The sequence below is a fragment of the Triticum urartu genome, chromosome 3A, assembly GCF_056163025.1.
Source record: "Triticum urartu cultivar PI428250 chromosome 3A, HENAU_Tu73, whole genome shotgun sequence".
In the NCBI taxonomy this organism is placed as follows: Eukaryota; Viridiplantae; Streptophyta; class Magnoliopsida; order Poales; family Poaceae; genus Triticum; species Triticum urartu.
In genome coordinates, this window is record NC_141875.1 from 620,577,192 (window position 1) to 620,589,849 (window position 12,658).

Below are 12,658 nucleotides of genomic sequence, written 5' to 3' on the forward strand. Positions count from 1 at the left end.
CGTCGTTTTGTGGAGCAGCGCTGGAAGTCAGAGGCAGGAGGTGGAGTGGCTTCGTCTTGCACGGAGGTTCGGTGGAGATGTCAATTCATGCCTGACCGACAGGTGCTACGCTTGGTCATGCCTGGTCGGCAGGTGCTACGCACGACAGATCCTCCAAAGGCTTCAAGCTGTGTCGGCTGGTGGTACGTGGCAGCATGACGCTGAGGTGTATCAGTGGCGACCGTGACGTGTATAGCTGTTTGCGCGCCGTTGGGCGCCGTGGTAGCGTCGGTGATAGCTGGACCGAGCAAGGTTATGCATTAGTACATTTCTGAAGATAGAGCGGTGGCAGTTGACGGCGGCGGCATCTGAGAGCACGCCGGACCAGTGTGTTCCCCAGACCCGGCAAGTGGCTAGGTTGGGGTCTCAGGACTTAGATGTTAGGCTTGGCTGCGATGTCTGTTTGGTATTAGGCCCAGACTATCTGCGCCCCTTCATCAACTGGATAGATGTAGCGACAGTTTGTTGCTTAGACGACGGCTTAGTCTTACTGTTATATGACTTTGTAAGGTCTTATAAAAATAATTAATAAAATGGCCGTATGCATCACTCAGATGTAGAGGCCGAGGGTCATCCTACTTTTCTAAACAAAATTACTAAAAGAAGCTACTATTTTGGTCACCATGTTTAGCGTTTAGGAGGCAGGGACGAGATCGACATGGTCGCTTTCACGATATAATTTAAAATGGAAAAATCTTGTTACCATGACTATATGTACTTCATAAACACGTAACTAATCATACTTTAGCATAAACTAATGCTAATACTAGCAACAACTACACTGTCGTCACTTGTGACGCTCGAGATCAACTATGCAGCCAGTCGTATGCCGCTAAAAGGACCCAGCCATGCATGCATTGATTAGTTAATCGTTGTCCGTCGGTACTACCGATGTAAGCAGTTTATTTTTATGGAATTTCTCTGATCTCTAACATAGCATTGCAGTGTTAAAGTAAGCATAACTCTTGGATCCCAATTGGACGCATGGGACTAGCAATTCGATGCAATAATTTTTTTTATTAAATCTTGCATGTAATTTAGAGATAACAAAAAAATGCCCACAATGAGTTATCTTTTAGTCTTATATTCAATAACTAGCCAATCCTAAAAGTATGGTGAGACATAATTTGCTAAGAGATCATCTATCTCTTGTCTTCTCTTAAAAAAATATTTTTTTATGAGTTCTTTCTCCTTCATCTCATAATTTATCTTACATGACATTCTTAAACTAACACCATTGTACATATCCTTAAGAAGAAGAGAGAGTCTTCCCTCAAAAAAAAAGAAGAAGAGAGAGTCAGTTACAATTGCCTGCCACAAGGGCCGGCCATGGTCCACCCACCACGGTTACAAGAAAAACTCTGCTCCTCCCTAATACCCACGGCTCCGCTAACAATTCTCGGCCACCGCCTCCGCCCACTCACTAGACAACGTCGCCAGTAACTTACTCAGAGCATCTCCAACAACCGCCACAGTCTGACGGTTTTTTCTTAGGGTCTGTCTAGGACACATCTAGATGTGACATAACTATGTCACATCTAAACTGATGTCCACTCTGTTTGTGGTCTATTTTTTTTATCCTAATTTTTTTTATTTCTTATTGCTACATTATATACTTGTAGGAGTTTAGATATGACATCCTTAAAAACATCTAGATGTAAATTAGACAAACTGTTTTTTCTAGGCCAACGATTCTGATTCTTCTTTGAGCAGAGTTCCCCTGAGATTTGCGGCATCAAAGGTGGCTTTCCCAATTATAACTTCATTGCATTAGAGAAGTACACTTAGCACGTACGTTACATTACATTACGGTGATCTCCAGGTTCAGTCATCGGTCTTCTTGTAGGTATACCACCGTGCGACGAGCAGGTACGCGCAGAAGTTGCCGATGCAGAGCATGGCGAGCAGCCAGAAAAAGTAGTCCAGATGGCCGTCGTTGATATCGTCGGGGATCCACCCGGGCCGCCCGCCCCTCGTCGTCGCGCGCACCACGACGGCCACGAGCGCCGAGCTCGCGTAGTTGCCCAGCGCAAACGCCGCGCTGGAGAGCCCCGAGCAGACGCTCCGCATGGCGTCCGGCGCCTGGTCATAGAAGAACTCCATCTGCCCGATGAACGTGAACACCTCTGCGGCACCCACCACCACGTACTGCGGCACCTGCCAGAAGATCGACATCGGCACGTACCCCGCGCCGTCCTCGCCGGTGTAGGTGCCGTTGCGCGCGACGACGCGGCGCCGCGCCACCTCGAGCGTGCCAGCGGCGAGCATGGCAACAGTGAGGATGACGAAGCCCACACCCATGCGCGCCAGCTGCGTGAACCCGCGGCGGTGGCCCGTGAGGCGGCGCGCGAGCGGGACGACGGCGCGGTCGTAGAGCGGCACCCAGAGCATGACGCTGACTGTGTCGAAGACGGTGAGCACAGCGGCGGGCACGCGAAAACGGCCGGCGCGCGGGTCCAGCGTGTCACCCTGGAGGATGAAGGTGGTGGTCATCTGCGTGTAGGCGGCCGCGAAGATGATGCCGCACGCCCACACCGGCAGCAGTCGGAGCACGCACTTGAGCTCCTCCACCTGCGTCACGGTGCACAACCGCCACGGGCTCGCCGGCCGCGCCTTGTCGCCCGCCGTCTCCACCGCCGCCTTGTCCAAGAACCTGAATAATGGATAACAACCGACCGGTGCAACCGATTAATTTTTTTAGAAAAAAGTATACTTTTCATCCCTCAACTCTTCGTGGAGTTTACTTTTCGTCCCTCAACTTCAAAACCGGACAGAGTGCATCCCGAACTAACGAAACCGGACAAAAATCATCCCTTCTCTCGACTGACCCAGTATTGGTGCTGACTAGGCGTGGTTTTGACTAGTCCATGCTGATGTGGCAATGTGACCCCACAAAACAGACGGCCCTCTCCCTCACTCTGTCTCTCTCGCGTTCTCCCATAGATTTTGTAGGATGCTATGGATTAATTAGGGGATAGAATAAGATTCGCTAACAATAGAACGGAAAGAGGCAAAATAGTAGTGATCTCATGCATCTGATCTTATCTCAACGTGAACGTCAAGTGGGCTATCTTCAATGACTTCTCTCACTTCTGTTTAGAAAAAAGAGGACTGGACCACTTTTTTAGATACTGCAAAAAAACACAGTTTTTGGCATACTACAGTTTATGAAACTTCTGTTTTTGTTTCATCCAAACACCTCAAAGTATGTAATACCAAAGTTTTTTTACAAACCACAGTATTTCCTGAAAACTGCAAAAATACTTTGTAAACAAACGCATTACTTTCGGTTTGGTTCTGTAATAACCAAATTAACCAAAATTGACGCGGATTTTTGAGTCAATCCATAACTTTTTCACGTGTAAATAGATCATGTATATCATAAATGAGTAGAAAACAATTAGAAAAGGATAAAGAAGGAACATTGGATCACATAAATCCAAGCACTAAATGGGCTAGAAAGTATTGTACTATAGCAGCCCATTACGCTTTTGAACCCAAAAAACCTCAATTTTTGGTTAATTCGGTTTAACCTAATGGTTTTCCGTTGCTAACCGAAAAAACCGGAATGCAAATGGTTTTCATAATTTAAAACTAAAACTGAAACCAAAACCTGAAAAAACTGAAATGTCGGTTCGGTTTGGCTTTTTTGGTTTTGTTTTGGTTTCCGGTTCGGTTTTGCACACCGTGAGCTATTGCACATCTAATTCCTACTCCCTCCATTCTAAGGAATAAGGCATGCACGCATCTCAAAAATCATTTTTAACCATAAATTAGACCAAGAAAATATGATTTATTGGGTTTAAAAATTATATATCAATTCATGTGCATATGCACCCATTGTCTAAATACATACTTTGAAAATTTGAAAAATTCAGAACAAAAATCCTGCGGGTATATCCGGACATTCTATGTGCGTGCCAAAAGTTTCGATGAAAAAAGACGTTTTTTGTGGCTTGTGTAAAAAGGATAAAGAAATGCCTCGTGAATAGTTATAATGAAGTATCAGAAATTGTCTTTTTTACACAAGCCACAAAAAACCTCATTTTTCACCGAAAACTTTGTGCACGTACATAGAATGTTCGGGTATACACGCAGGATTTTTGTTCAAAAATTTTCAACTTCTTAAAATGTGTATTTAGACAATGAGTGCATATGCACCTAGGAGCCATAGCCAATTTCCGGTAAATTATGAGGAATAGAAGTGTGGATCTACTGTATGAGAGAAGAGAGACAGGACATGTCACTTTCCTTCATTGCATGCATGTGGATGAAGGATGATATCAGGTGGTGGGTCAGGATGTTGAAATACCAATATTTAATAAACATGAGAAAACAATGCTACTATATATGTGGTATAGAATATGGTGTGTGGTGGCGCAGGGTGATTGGCTAGCGCCTGGTAGGTACCGGTAAAATTTTCACTTTGTGTCTCCAACCAAATTGTCTGGTCGTAAAAGAGAGTTACCACATGTGGGGTCCAAACTAGCCCAAATTGTGAGAGGGAAGTACATAGTGAATAAATAAGATATTCTCACCCATGGGCTAAGAGTACTACTTCCTCCATCCCAAATTACTTGTTTTTAGATTTGTCTAAATACGGATGTAATACTAAGGCCTCATACATGCCATACTTAAAAGTCAGCTTTCAATTCATTTTCAGAATTTCGGGCTCGAGCCAAAATCCTCCAAGTCTTACTTCCGGTGACAGCCGCTGCTTGGGAAAATAACTCAAGGCCTAAGAATAAGTATTTTTTAGATTTTTTTTCATAACACAGTACAAACGCAGATGCTCATATATACGCATATACATTCAATCATGAATGCATGCACGCACACCCTACCTTTTTGAGCATCTCCAAAAAAATGAACCAGCACATCATGTTGAGATTGACAAAGTCACCACAAACAATGTAGTCCATGGGGACGTCTCCTTCAACTCATATCGCCCGAAAGCCTGAATCCAGAAAAATGCAAGCACAAAGTCTAGGTCTTAGAACCTTGGTGGGCTGGGATACCATTGTCCTCCTAACCATCCAACCACAAGTTTATTCGCAATTTTTTTAAAAGTGATGAGGTCTAAGAATAAGTTAACATTTTAGTTTTCTTATCACGTAAAGCTAACTTTTTTATAACCCATGAACTTGATCATGCTTGTAACATAATTGTTCAGGTTTGAACACACAATTATATTCAACGATAGTTATAACTAAAGGGTTTGTCGAGAGCACATCTACATTCACGTGAATCTCCGCGTAAAATCAATGACATATTCCCTCCATTCAAATGAATAAGGTGCGCATGCTTTCCAAAATCCAACTTTGACCATTGGAAACTTCATTTCAATATGAATTGACGGAAATTGGCTATGGCTCCTAGGTGCATATGCACACATTGTCTAAATACACATTTAAATCATCCATATCTTTTAAACCATAATTTAATTTTTCAAACTTTGTAGTATATTCAAACTCATGGCGCCAAGACTTTAAAACAAGACCAATCTTAGATACATTTCAGACATGTTTAAATTTGACTGTTTCAACCGACTTATTCAACTTCATTTGAAAACATTTTAGTCATTTGAAAATCCAGATTTAAGTTCTTTCAAAAACATATTTGAATTTCACACAATTATTTCGCAAGTAGATTCAAATACTATTTCACTCAGTTCAAGAAACCGGCTATTTGTTTCTAAAAATGATGTCAATCATAATTTCAAAAGACCAATTCAATTTTTTCAAAACCCGATTCCAATTCAATTATTTGAAAGCATTCATTTCGAGTATTTCAAAACATACATTTAATTATATTAGGAAACCTATTTCAATAACATGAAAAAAGGTGATTTCAATTATCGAGTTCATCCATTTCAGTTATTTGAGAACATATTCTATAGTTTAAAATTTTGAGTTCATCCATTTCAATTATTTAAAAACATATTTCAGAAAACATAACACTATTTTGCAAATATGAAGTTAGGAAATCTATAACTTTACTCACTTAAACCTGATATAAACACAAAAAAGGCATTTCACTTCCACAAATCCACCAACATCACTTTCAGTTTACATATTTCACATTGTTATTTCAATTTCAGAAAAATATTTGACATTTCACCAATAGCACTTTCAGTTTAGATATTCACACATCACAAAAATCCTATTTCAATTCTTTCAAAAACATATTCACAAACTGGTTTCAATTATTTGAAACATCCACTTAAATTATTTCAAACCATACATTTCAGTTATTTGAAAAACATATTTCAATAGGATCAATTTCATTTTTTTCGCAATTATTCAGTTCATCCATTTCAATTATTTCAGAACATATTTCAGTTTTTCAAAAAAAAAGGGATTTCACTTATTCCGGGTAAGACTCCACTACTTAAAAAAAAAGTGAGTTCATCCCTTTCGGTAATTTCATAACATATTTCACTTTTCCAAACTTACAAAATAATCACTCTTCTGAAACATATCAATCTCACTAAAACCTTCACTCCTTCTCGAATACACTCATTGGTCCTATTCTAAGCAGTTCCCCACACTAGAATAAATTTAGTGAAATATGTGGATTGAAATGTTGAAATTTGAACATGTTTGAATTGTATCCAAATTGATCTTACTTGAAATGTCTTGACGCTAGGAGTTGAAATATACATAAAGTTTCAAAAATGTAATTGTGGTTTAAAATATCTGAATGGTTTAAATTAGCAAAGATGAAATAATGTCTTTGTGGGTTGTAGACTAGAACCGATTCTAGCTTTTTTTTTCCTCGGCATGAGCATGCTACAATGACTTACCATGAGGTTTGTTGCTCTTAGATTTTGTGGCGTCAAGTTTTGATCGACAATCGACATTGACCATGCCCTACTAGCACCCTGTAAATCTACTTTTGTGTCAATTGCTATTCTTTAATTATCAAATTTTGTCTGGGTCCAATTCAATTATGTGGTCGGCGCAAACGAGGTAGTAAAGGGATGGAGACATGGTAGGGGTGGTGGCATGGATTGGGAGGGGGCGCGGAGCTGTCCGTGTCGGGTGGCAAAATGGTGGTTAGGCCCCTGGCAGTGAGCCTGTTGACAACAAGGGGTGAAGGGGGTCGACGGCGATGAGGGAAGGAAAGTGACTGAAACTAGAAAACAAAAACATCACCTAAAAGAATAGTCAGTCTTTTTTCCGTTGAAGCAACTTCCTTGGACTTTTGCTGCATTTTTGTGGTTATCGATTCAACAAAAGATATGAGTGTGATGATTCGGTGTGTGAACAGTAGAATCAAATAAAATACTCACAGCGGCAATTAATGTGGATTGAAGGAAGAAGTAAAAAAGATCTGATATTTTTTGGCATCAAAGATACTCAAATGTGTGATGTGGGTGCTAAAATTCATGGTGTTTGGACATTCGAAGAGGTCAGGGCACACTCATGCAGGAGCGTGACGTTGGTCAGGGTCTCCACGTCACACTTCCTGGAAGTGGCGAGCATCTTGTGAATTCACAAGAATAAGAATGTGGCTAACTCTTATCTAGACGAGACTTAACTATATCTCATCTAACTCCTACACTATTTGATTTTATGCGGAGATTCATATGAATTTTTAATTTTTATTTCACTAATCAGATGATGTAACAGTTAGATGATACTTTGGTAATTCTCATCAGCAAATCTGCACAAACAAGATGCTCAGATTTACTATGGGCTGAATTTTAACAAAAGATAATGTTGGGCAGCTACTGTGAAGAGTGGATGACACCGAGATTAGGTTTGGTCCAGGTTGGCTGATTAGCTTGCTCAATCAGTCACACAGCATGTCTCAATCATAGACAAAATAAATTGAACGCTCCTTTCTCAAAAAACTGCACATGATGGAGACGATGCAAGTGGAAGGCGATGCTAACGACGGCCAGGGCACGGGAACTGACCTGAACTCGTCAGTGTGCGCGAGGCGGCGGCTCCCCTGAATCACTGACATGCCGTCGTCCCCGTCACACTCGTGCAGCAGCGTGGCGTCGGTCGGGATCTCCACGTCGCACTTCCTGGCGGCGGCGACCACCACCTGCGCGATCCTGGTGAGCGGGCTGCCGCCGGGGGGCTGGTGGCGGCGGTACGCGCCCGTGCCGGCGAGGAACAGAGCGACGGCGAGCACGCTGAGCAGCGCCGGGATGCCGTAGCCGAGCCGCCAGCCGTGGGCGGACTGCACCCACACCAGGACGGTGCCGCCCACGAGCGAGCCCACGACGATGGACAGGTAGAACCAGTTGAAGAAGGAGCTCTGCCGCCCGCGCTCCTCCTCGTCGGACTCGGCGTCGAACTGGTCGGCCCCGAACGACGACAGGACCGGCTGCAGCGCGCCGCCCAGCGCCACCAGGTACAGCCCCGCGTAGAACACCGCGCTCTCCAGCGCCGCAGACGCGCTCGCCGCCACGACGCCGTACCCCGCGACGGAGATGAAGAGGAAGAGGGTGATGGTCCAGTACCTGCCGAGGAAAGAGTCGGCGAGGAAGCCGGCCGCGAGCGGCGTGATGGAGGCGGTGCCCTGCCAGTTGGTGACGCTGTTCGCCGCGGCCTTGCTGCCGGAGTGCAGCTGGACCTTGAGGAAGTTCACCAGGTTCGTCGACACGCCGTAGTAAGCGCTGTACTGGAGGCAGTTGTTCACTGCACACCACGCGCGCGTGAATGCATGAGCAGCATATTTAGCGTGGATCTAGGTGGATCATAGCGACAAGAAGAAAGTGGTGCAAGTTTTACCGAGGATGAAAACGTAGCCCCACGAACTCCGGCGATCCCTCGTGGACGTCCGGCGATCGGGGTCACCCTGCAGGCCTTTTGATTCGAAACGGAACCAGCTGAAGCAAAAGAGAGGAGGAACATTAGCCTGAATGAGGGTCGAACCTGTACACGCTCCCAGGCGTGAGACCTCTTCTTCTGTCCTTCTTTGGTCTCCGCCGCCGCATGGTACAGTGGTTGCGTTCTCTGACGCCGCTGTTTGTGAGGGGCTGGGCATGTCCAGTTTGGAGTGGTGATTCTCAACCATGAGGGGAATTGTGTGGCTGCGTGCTCTGAACCTTTAAGGGGCGTGCGTTCTTCGGAGTTGGCTGGAGCAATGGCTCTTCGGCGCGCTGTCAGCTTAGTCCGGGAGGAGGGTTTTACCGATGTCCTTTTCAAGTCTGATTGCCTCTCGGGGGTGCAGCGGTTGACGTCTCTGTCTGAGGATCGCTCGGTGGTGGGCTCTGTCCTTGCGGATGTCAAGTCTTTGGCTAATGGCCTCTCATCCGTGGCCTTTCTTCACGTTCGTCGGCATTGTAATGTTTTAGCTCATGTATTAACTAGATCAAGTTTGGGCTCTTCTAGCCTTTGTAATTTTCATTATGCTCTGGATTGCATCCGGAAGACTCTTTATAACTTTGTTGCTTGATCTATAAAGGCCGGCGTTCTCTCTAAAAAAATGAGGGTCAAACAGTAGATCGAATGAGACGCTCGGTCTTAAAGTTTTGAGGAGAGGTACAAGGACAAGAGATGCGGTAGGTGATGCCATTGTGGAAGAAAAATATACGTACAGATGAATTAATGAAATCATCATCATTGTCACACTGCATACATTTTGGCAAAACATGTAAATGAGTTAAGACATACAGTATGTAAACAAATGCTGGAGTGGAGGGGGTGTCAGGATTCGTAGCGTCAGGGACGCGAGCAAGAATAATGAGAAACAGACATCTTTTTTCTTACAAATGTTTTTTTAGAAACTAACATACCCAAGCCTCTATATCCGGCAAGGTTTTCGCTCTGAGATTCATCCACTTGGTGAAAATGACCCATGGTGAATTGTGGATGTGGCATGTGCTATTATTTTGGGAGGCCAGGGGGTAGAAATCGGCTGTGACTACAGGCTTTCCGTGAAAATTTTGTTAACGTGGTTTGTATTTCCGTGTGTGCGCTTTGTGCGCTTAGCTATTTTCTGGGTTTGTGTGGGCCATCTCTTCCACGTTGACCTGATTGCATGATCTCTCTTGCGTGGATGACTACATGTATGGGCCGACATCAGGTGGGCTTCGCTGTCGCTGCGCCGTGATTGCTCCCTCGCCTGTGCATCTCGCCAGGGTCCACGTTGCGATCGATGCTTTGAACGGTGCCGCTTTGTTCGTTCGTCTAGAAACAATGCGGCTGGCTCTTTCGTGTTCCTTCTCGTTTTCTCCTCTTGTCTTTTCGTGAGTTATAAATAGGCCTTGCCTCCTGTGATCTCCTAGTGTTACGTGGGCTTTGTTTCTTCTCTTCCATCTACATTGATTGAATTACATGGTTTGTTCTTCTCCTAGCTGTAATGGTCCGCGGCGTCCAGGCCCCAGCCTCCTCGGTTGCGTGGGGCTGTGGTTGGTCTCCGTGCTTCTGCTGGAGCAGTCCCCGCCGTCCAGGTCGGCCTCCTGCTATACGTGATGCTGTTGTTGGGCGTCGTGGTGGCTGCGGTGTTGTGCGGGGCCGTTCTGCATTCATGGCGGATGTCGTCGCCGTTGTCGTTGCTGGGATCGATGCCTTCAGCCATCGAGGAGGACTGTTGCGACTACTGCGGCTTTTCTCATGGTGGTCTCAGAGATGGCGATCCTGTCCTTGCACCGGCGGAGGCCGTAGCCCGAGAGGGACGACCAGAGAGACCCGGCCTTGGAGCGAACTGCCACGAGCTCCTTTGAGTTTGCCCAATATTGTGTGAGCGCCGCGGCCAGAATTTGAGGTGCGTGTTAACTCTTCCTCCTCAACTCGAGCGCTCCGCGGGAAGCATCTCACTGTCTGCTGCGTGCGCGAAGTAGTCCTGTTTTCTCTCTTTGCCATGCAGAATAATGGTGGTAGCAGTAGCTGCCTGGTCTATTGCTACCCGCAAACTTTTGTGCTAGCTGCTCATTTAGCCCTTAGCTTGATGTTTTCCAGTTTAGGGTTTGTACATTGGATGATCTTGTAGTAGTTAACAACTAAGGAGAGTCTTTAACGCCCAGGGAAAGTATCAGGTGATACGGAGCCTTAGATGCTCCCATGATACGAGCTCCTAGGAATCGTTGGATCTCAGATCCAACAGTTCCGGGAGGCTTTGAACATTTTTGCAAAAAAGACCTTTTGAAGTCTAAAAATTGCGAACAAGTATTGCAGCCTTCAAAACCACCTAGGAGCCGTTGGATCTGAGATCCAACGGACAAGAAGCTCGTATCATGGGAGCATCTAAGCCTTGGTATCACCTGATACTTTCCCTTAACGCCCATACTTTTGTTGGGGATTGTAGCAGAAATTTAAAATTTTCTACGCATCACCAAGATCAATCTATGGAGTAATCTAGCAACAAGGGGAAGGAGAGTGCATCTACATACCCTTGTAGATTGCTAAGTGGAAGCGTTCAAGTGAACGGGGTTGATGAAGTCGTACTCGTCGTGATCCAAATCACCGATGATCCTAGCGCCAAACGGACGGCACCTCCGCGTTCAACACACGTACGGTTGGGAGACGTCTCCTCCTTCTTGATCCAGCAAGATGAGAGGAGAAGTTGAGGGAAAACTCCGACAGCACGACGGCGTGGTGGTGATGGAGCTCGTGGTTCTCCGACAGGGCTTCGCCAAGCACTACGGAGGAGGATGAGGTGTTGGAGGAGGAAGAGGGCTGCGCCAGGGGAAGGGTGCGGTCGCCCTCTCTCTCCCTCACTATATATAGGGGGAAGGGAGGAGGGGGAGGCGCCCTAGGGTTCCCTAGGGGAGGGGCGGCGGCCACAAGGGAAACCCTAGATGGGTTTGGGCGCCCCCACCCCATAGGAAACTTGCCCCCAAAGCCGGGAGGGGCGGCTGCCCTAGGGGTGGTGCCCCCACCTCTCCTGGTTACTTGAGATGGTGTGGGAGGGGCGCTCAGCCCCTTAGTGGGCTGATGTGCCCTCTCCCCTTGGCCCATAAGGCCCCCCAACGCTTGCCGGGGCCTCCGAAACCCCTTTCGGACACGCTGGTCATCACCTGGTACCCCCGGAACAATTCCGGACTCCAATACCCTTCGTCCAATATACCGATCTTCACCTCTGGACCATTCCGGAGCTCCTCGTCATGTCCGGGATCTCATCCGGGACTCCGAACAACCTTCGGTAACCACATACTATTTCCCATAACAACTCTAGCGTCACCGAACCTTAAGTGTGTAGACCCTACCACTAGTAGAAAAAGGGTCAAACGTGAAGCACATTTGTGCCGGTTTGTATTTGAGCCGGCACTAATGTATACATTAGTGCCGGTTCCAACGGCTAGCCGTGCCGCTTTCATTAGTACCGGTTCGTGGCGAACCTTTAGCACCGGTTCGTGCCATGAACCGGTACTAATGAGAGTGGTGGCTGGATGTTATCAGACTGGGGCCCCTCCAGCCCCTTTAGTACCGGTTCTTGGCACGAACCGGTACTAAAGGTCGTCCTACATAAACCCTTCGTCCACCCGAGCTCGCTCTGTTCTTCCCCTTTCCCCTTTCCTCTCTCTGTTCTTCCCCTCTTCCTCTCGAGCTCATCACACATTTTGCCCAAAATTTCTCAAGATTTGAAGGCCCCCATCCATTCAAATGATCACAAAGGTTAGCAACTTTGTCCTTTCATCTCTCATTGCTAGATTAGC

At 46.0% G+C, this 12,658-nt stretch overlaps 1 protein-coding gene across 2 annotated transcripts; it reads right to left on the reverse strand.

Moving 5' to 3' along the window:
• Positions 1–1,268: 1,268 nt before the first annotated feature.
• LOC147980844 (protein NRT1/ PTR FAMILY 8.1-like) lies at positions 1,269–9,174 on the reverse strand. Of its 2 annotated transcripts, XM_087513618.1 has the most exons (4): positions 8,934–9,174; positions 8,790–8,864; positions 7,964–8,696; positions 1,269–2,692 (listed from the first exon to the last, which is right to left on the reverse strand). In XM_087513618.1, exons 1-4 carry the CDS (start codon positions 9,073–9,075, stop codon positions 1,864–1,866), a joined length of 1,779 nt encoding a protein of 592 aa, XP_087369744.1. In that variant the 5' UTR covers positions 9,076–9,174; the 3' UTR covers positions 1,269–1,863. The 2 variants fall into 2 exon arrangements, with proteins under 2 accessions (XP_087369744.1, XP_087369743.1); XM_087513617.1 differs by having other exon boundaries at positions 8,790–9,172.
• Between the last annotated feature and the right edge of the window lie 3,484 nt (positions 9,175–12,658).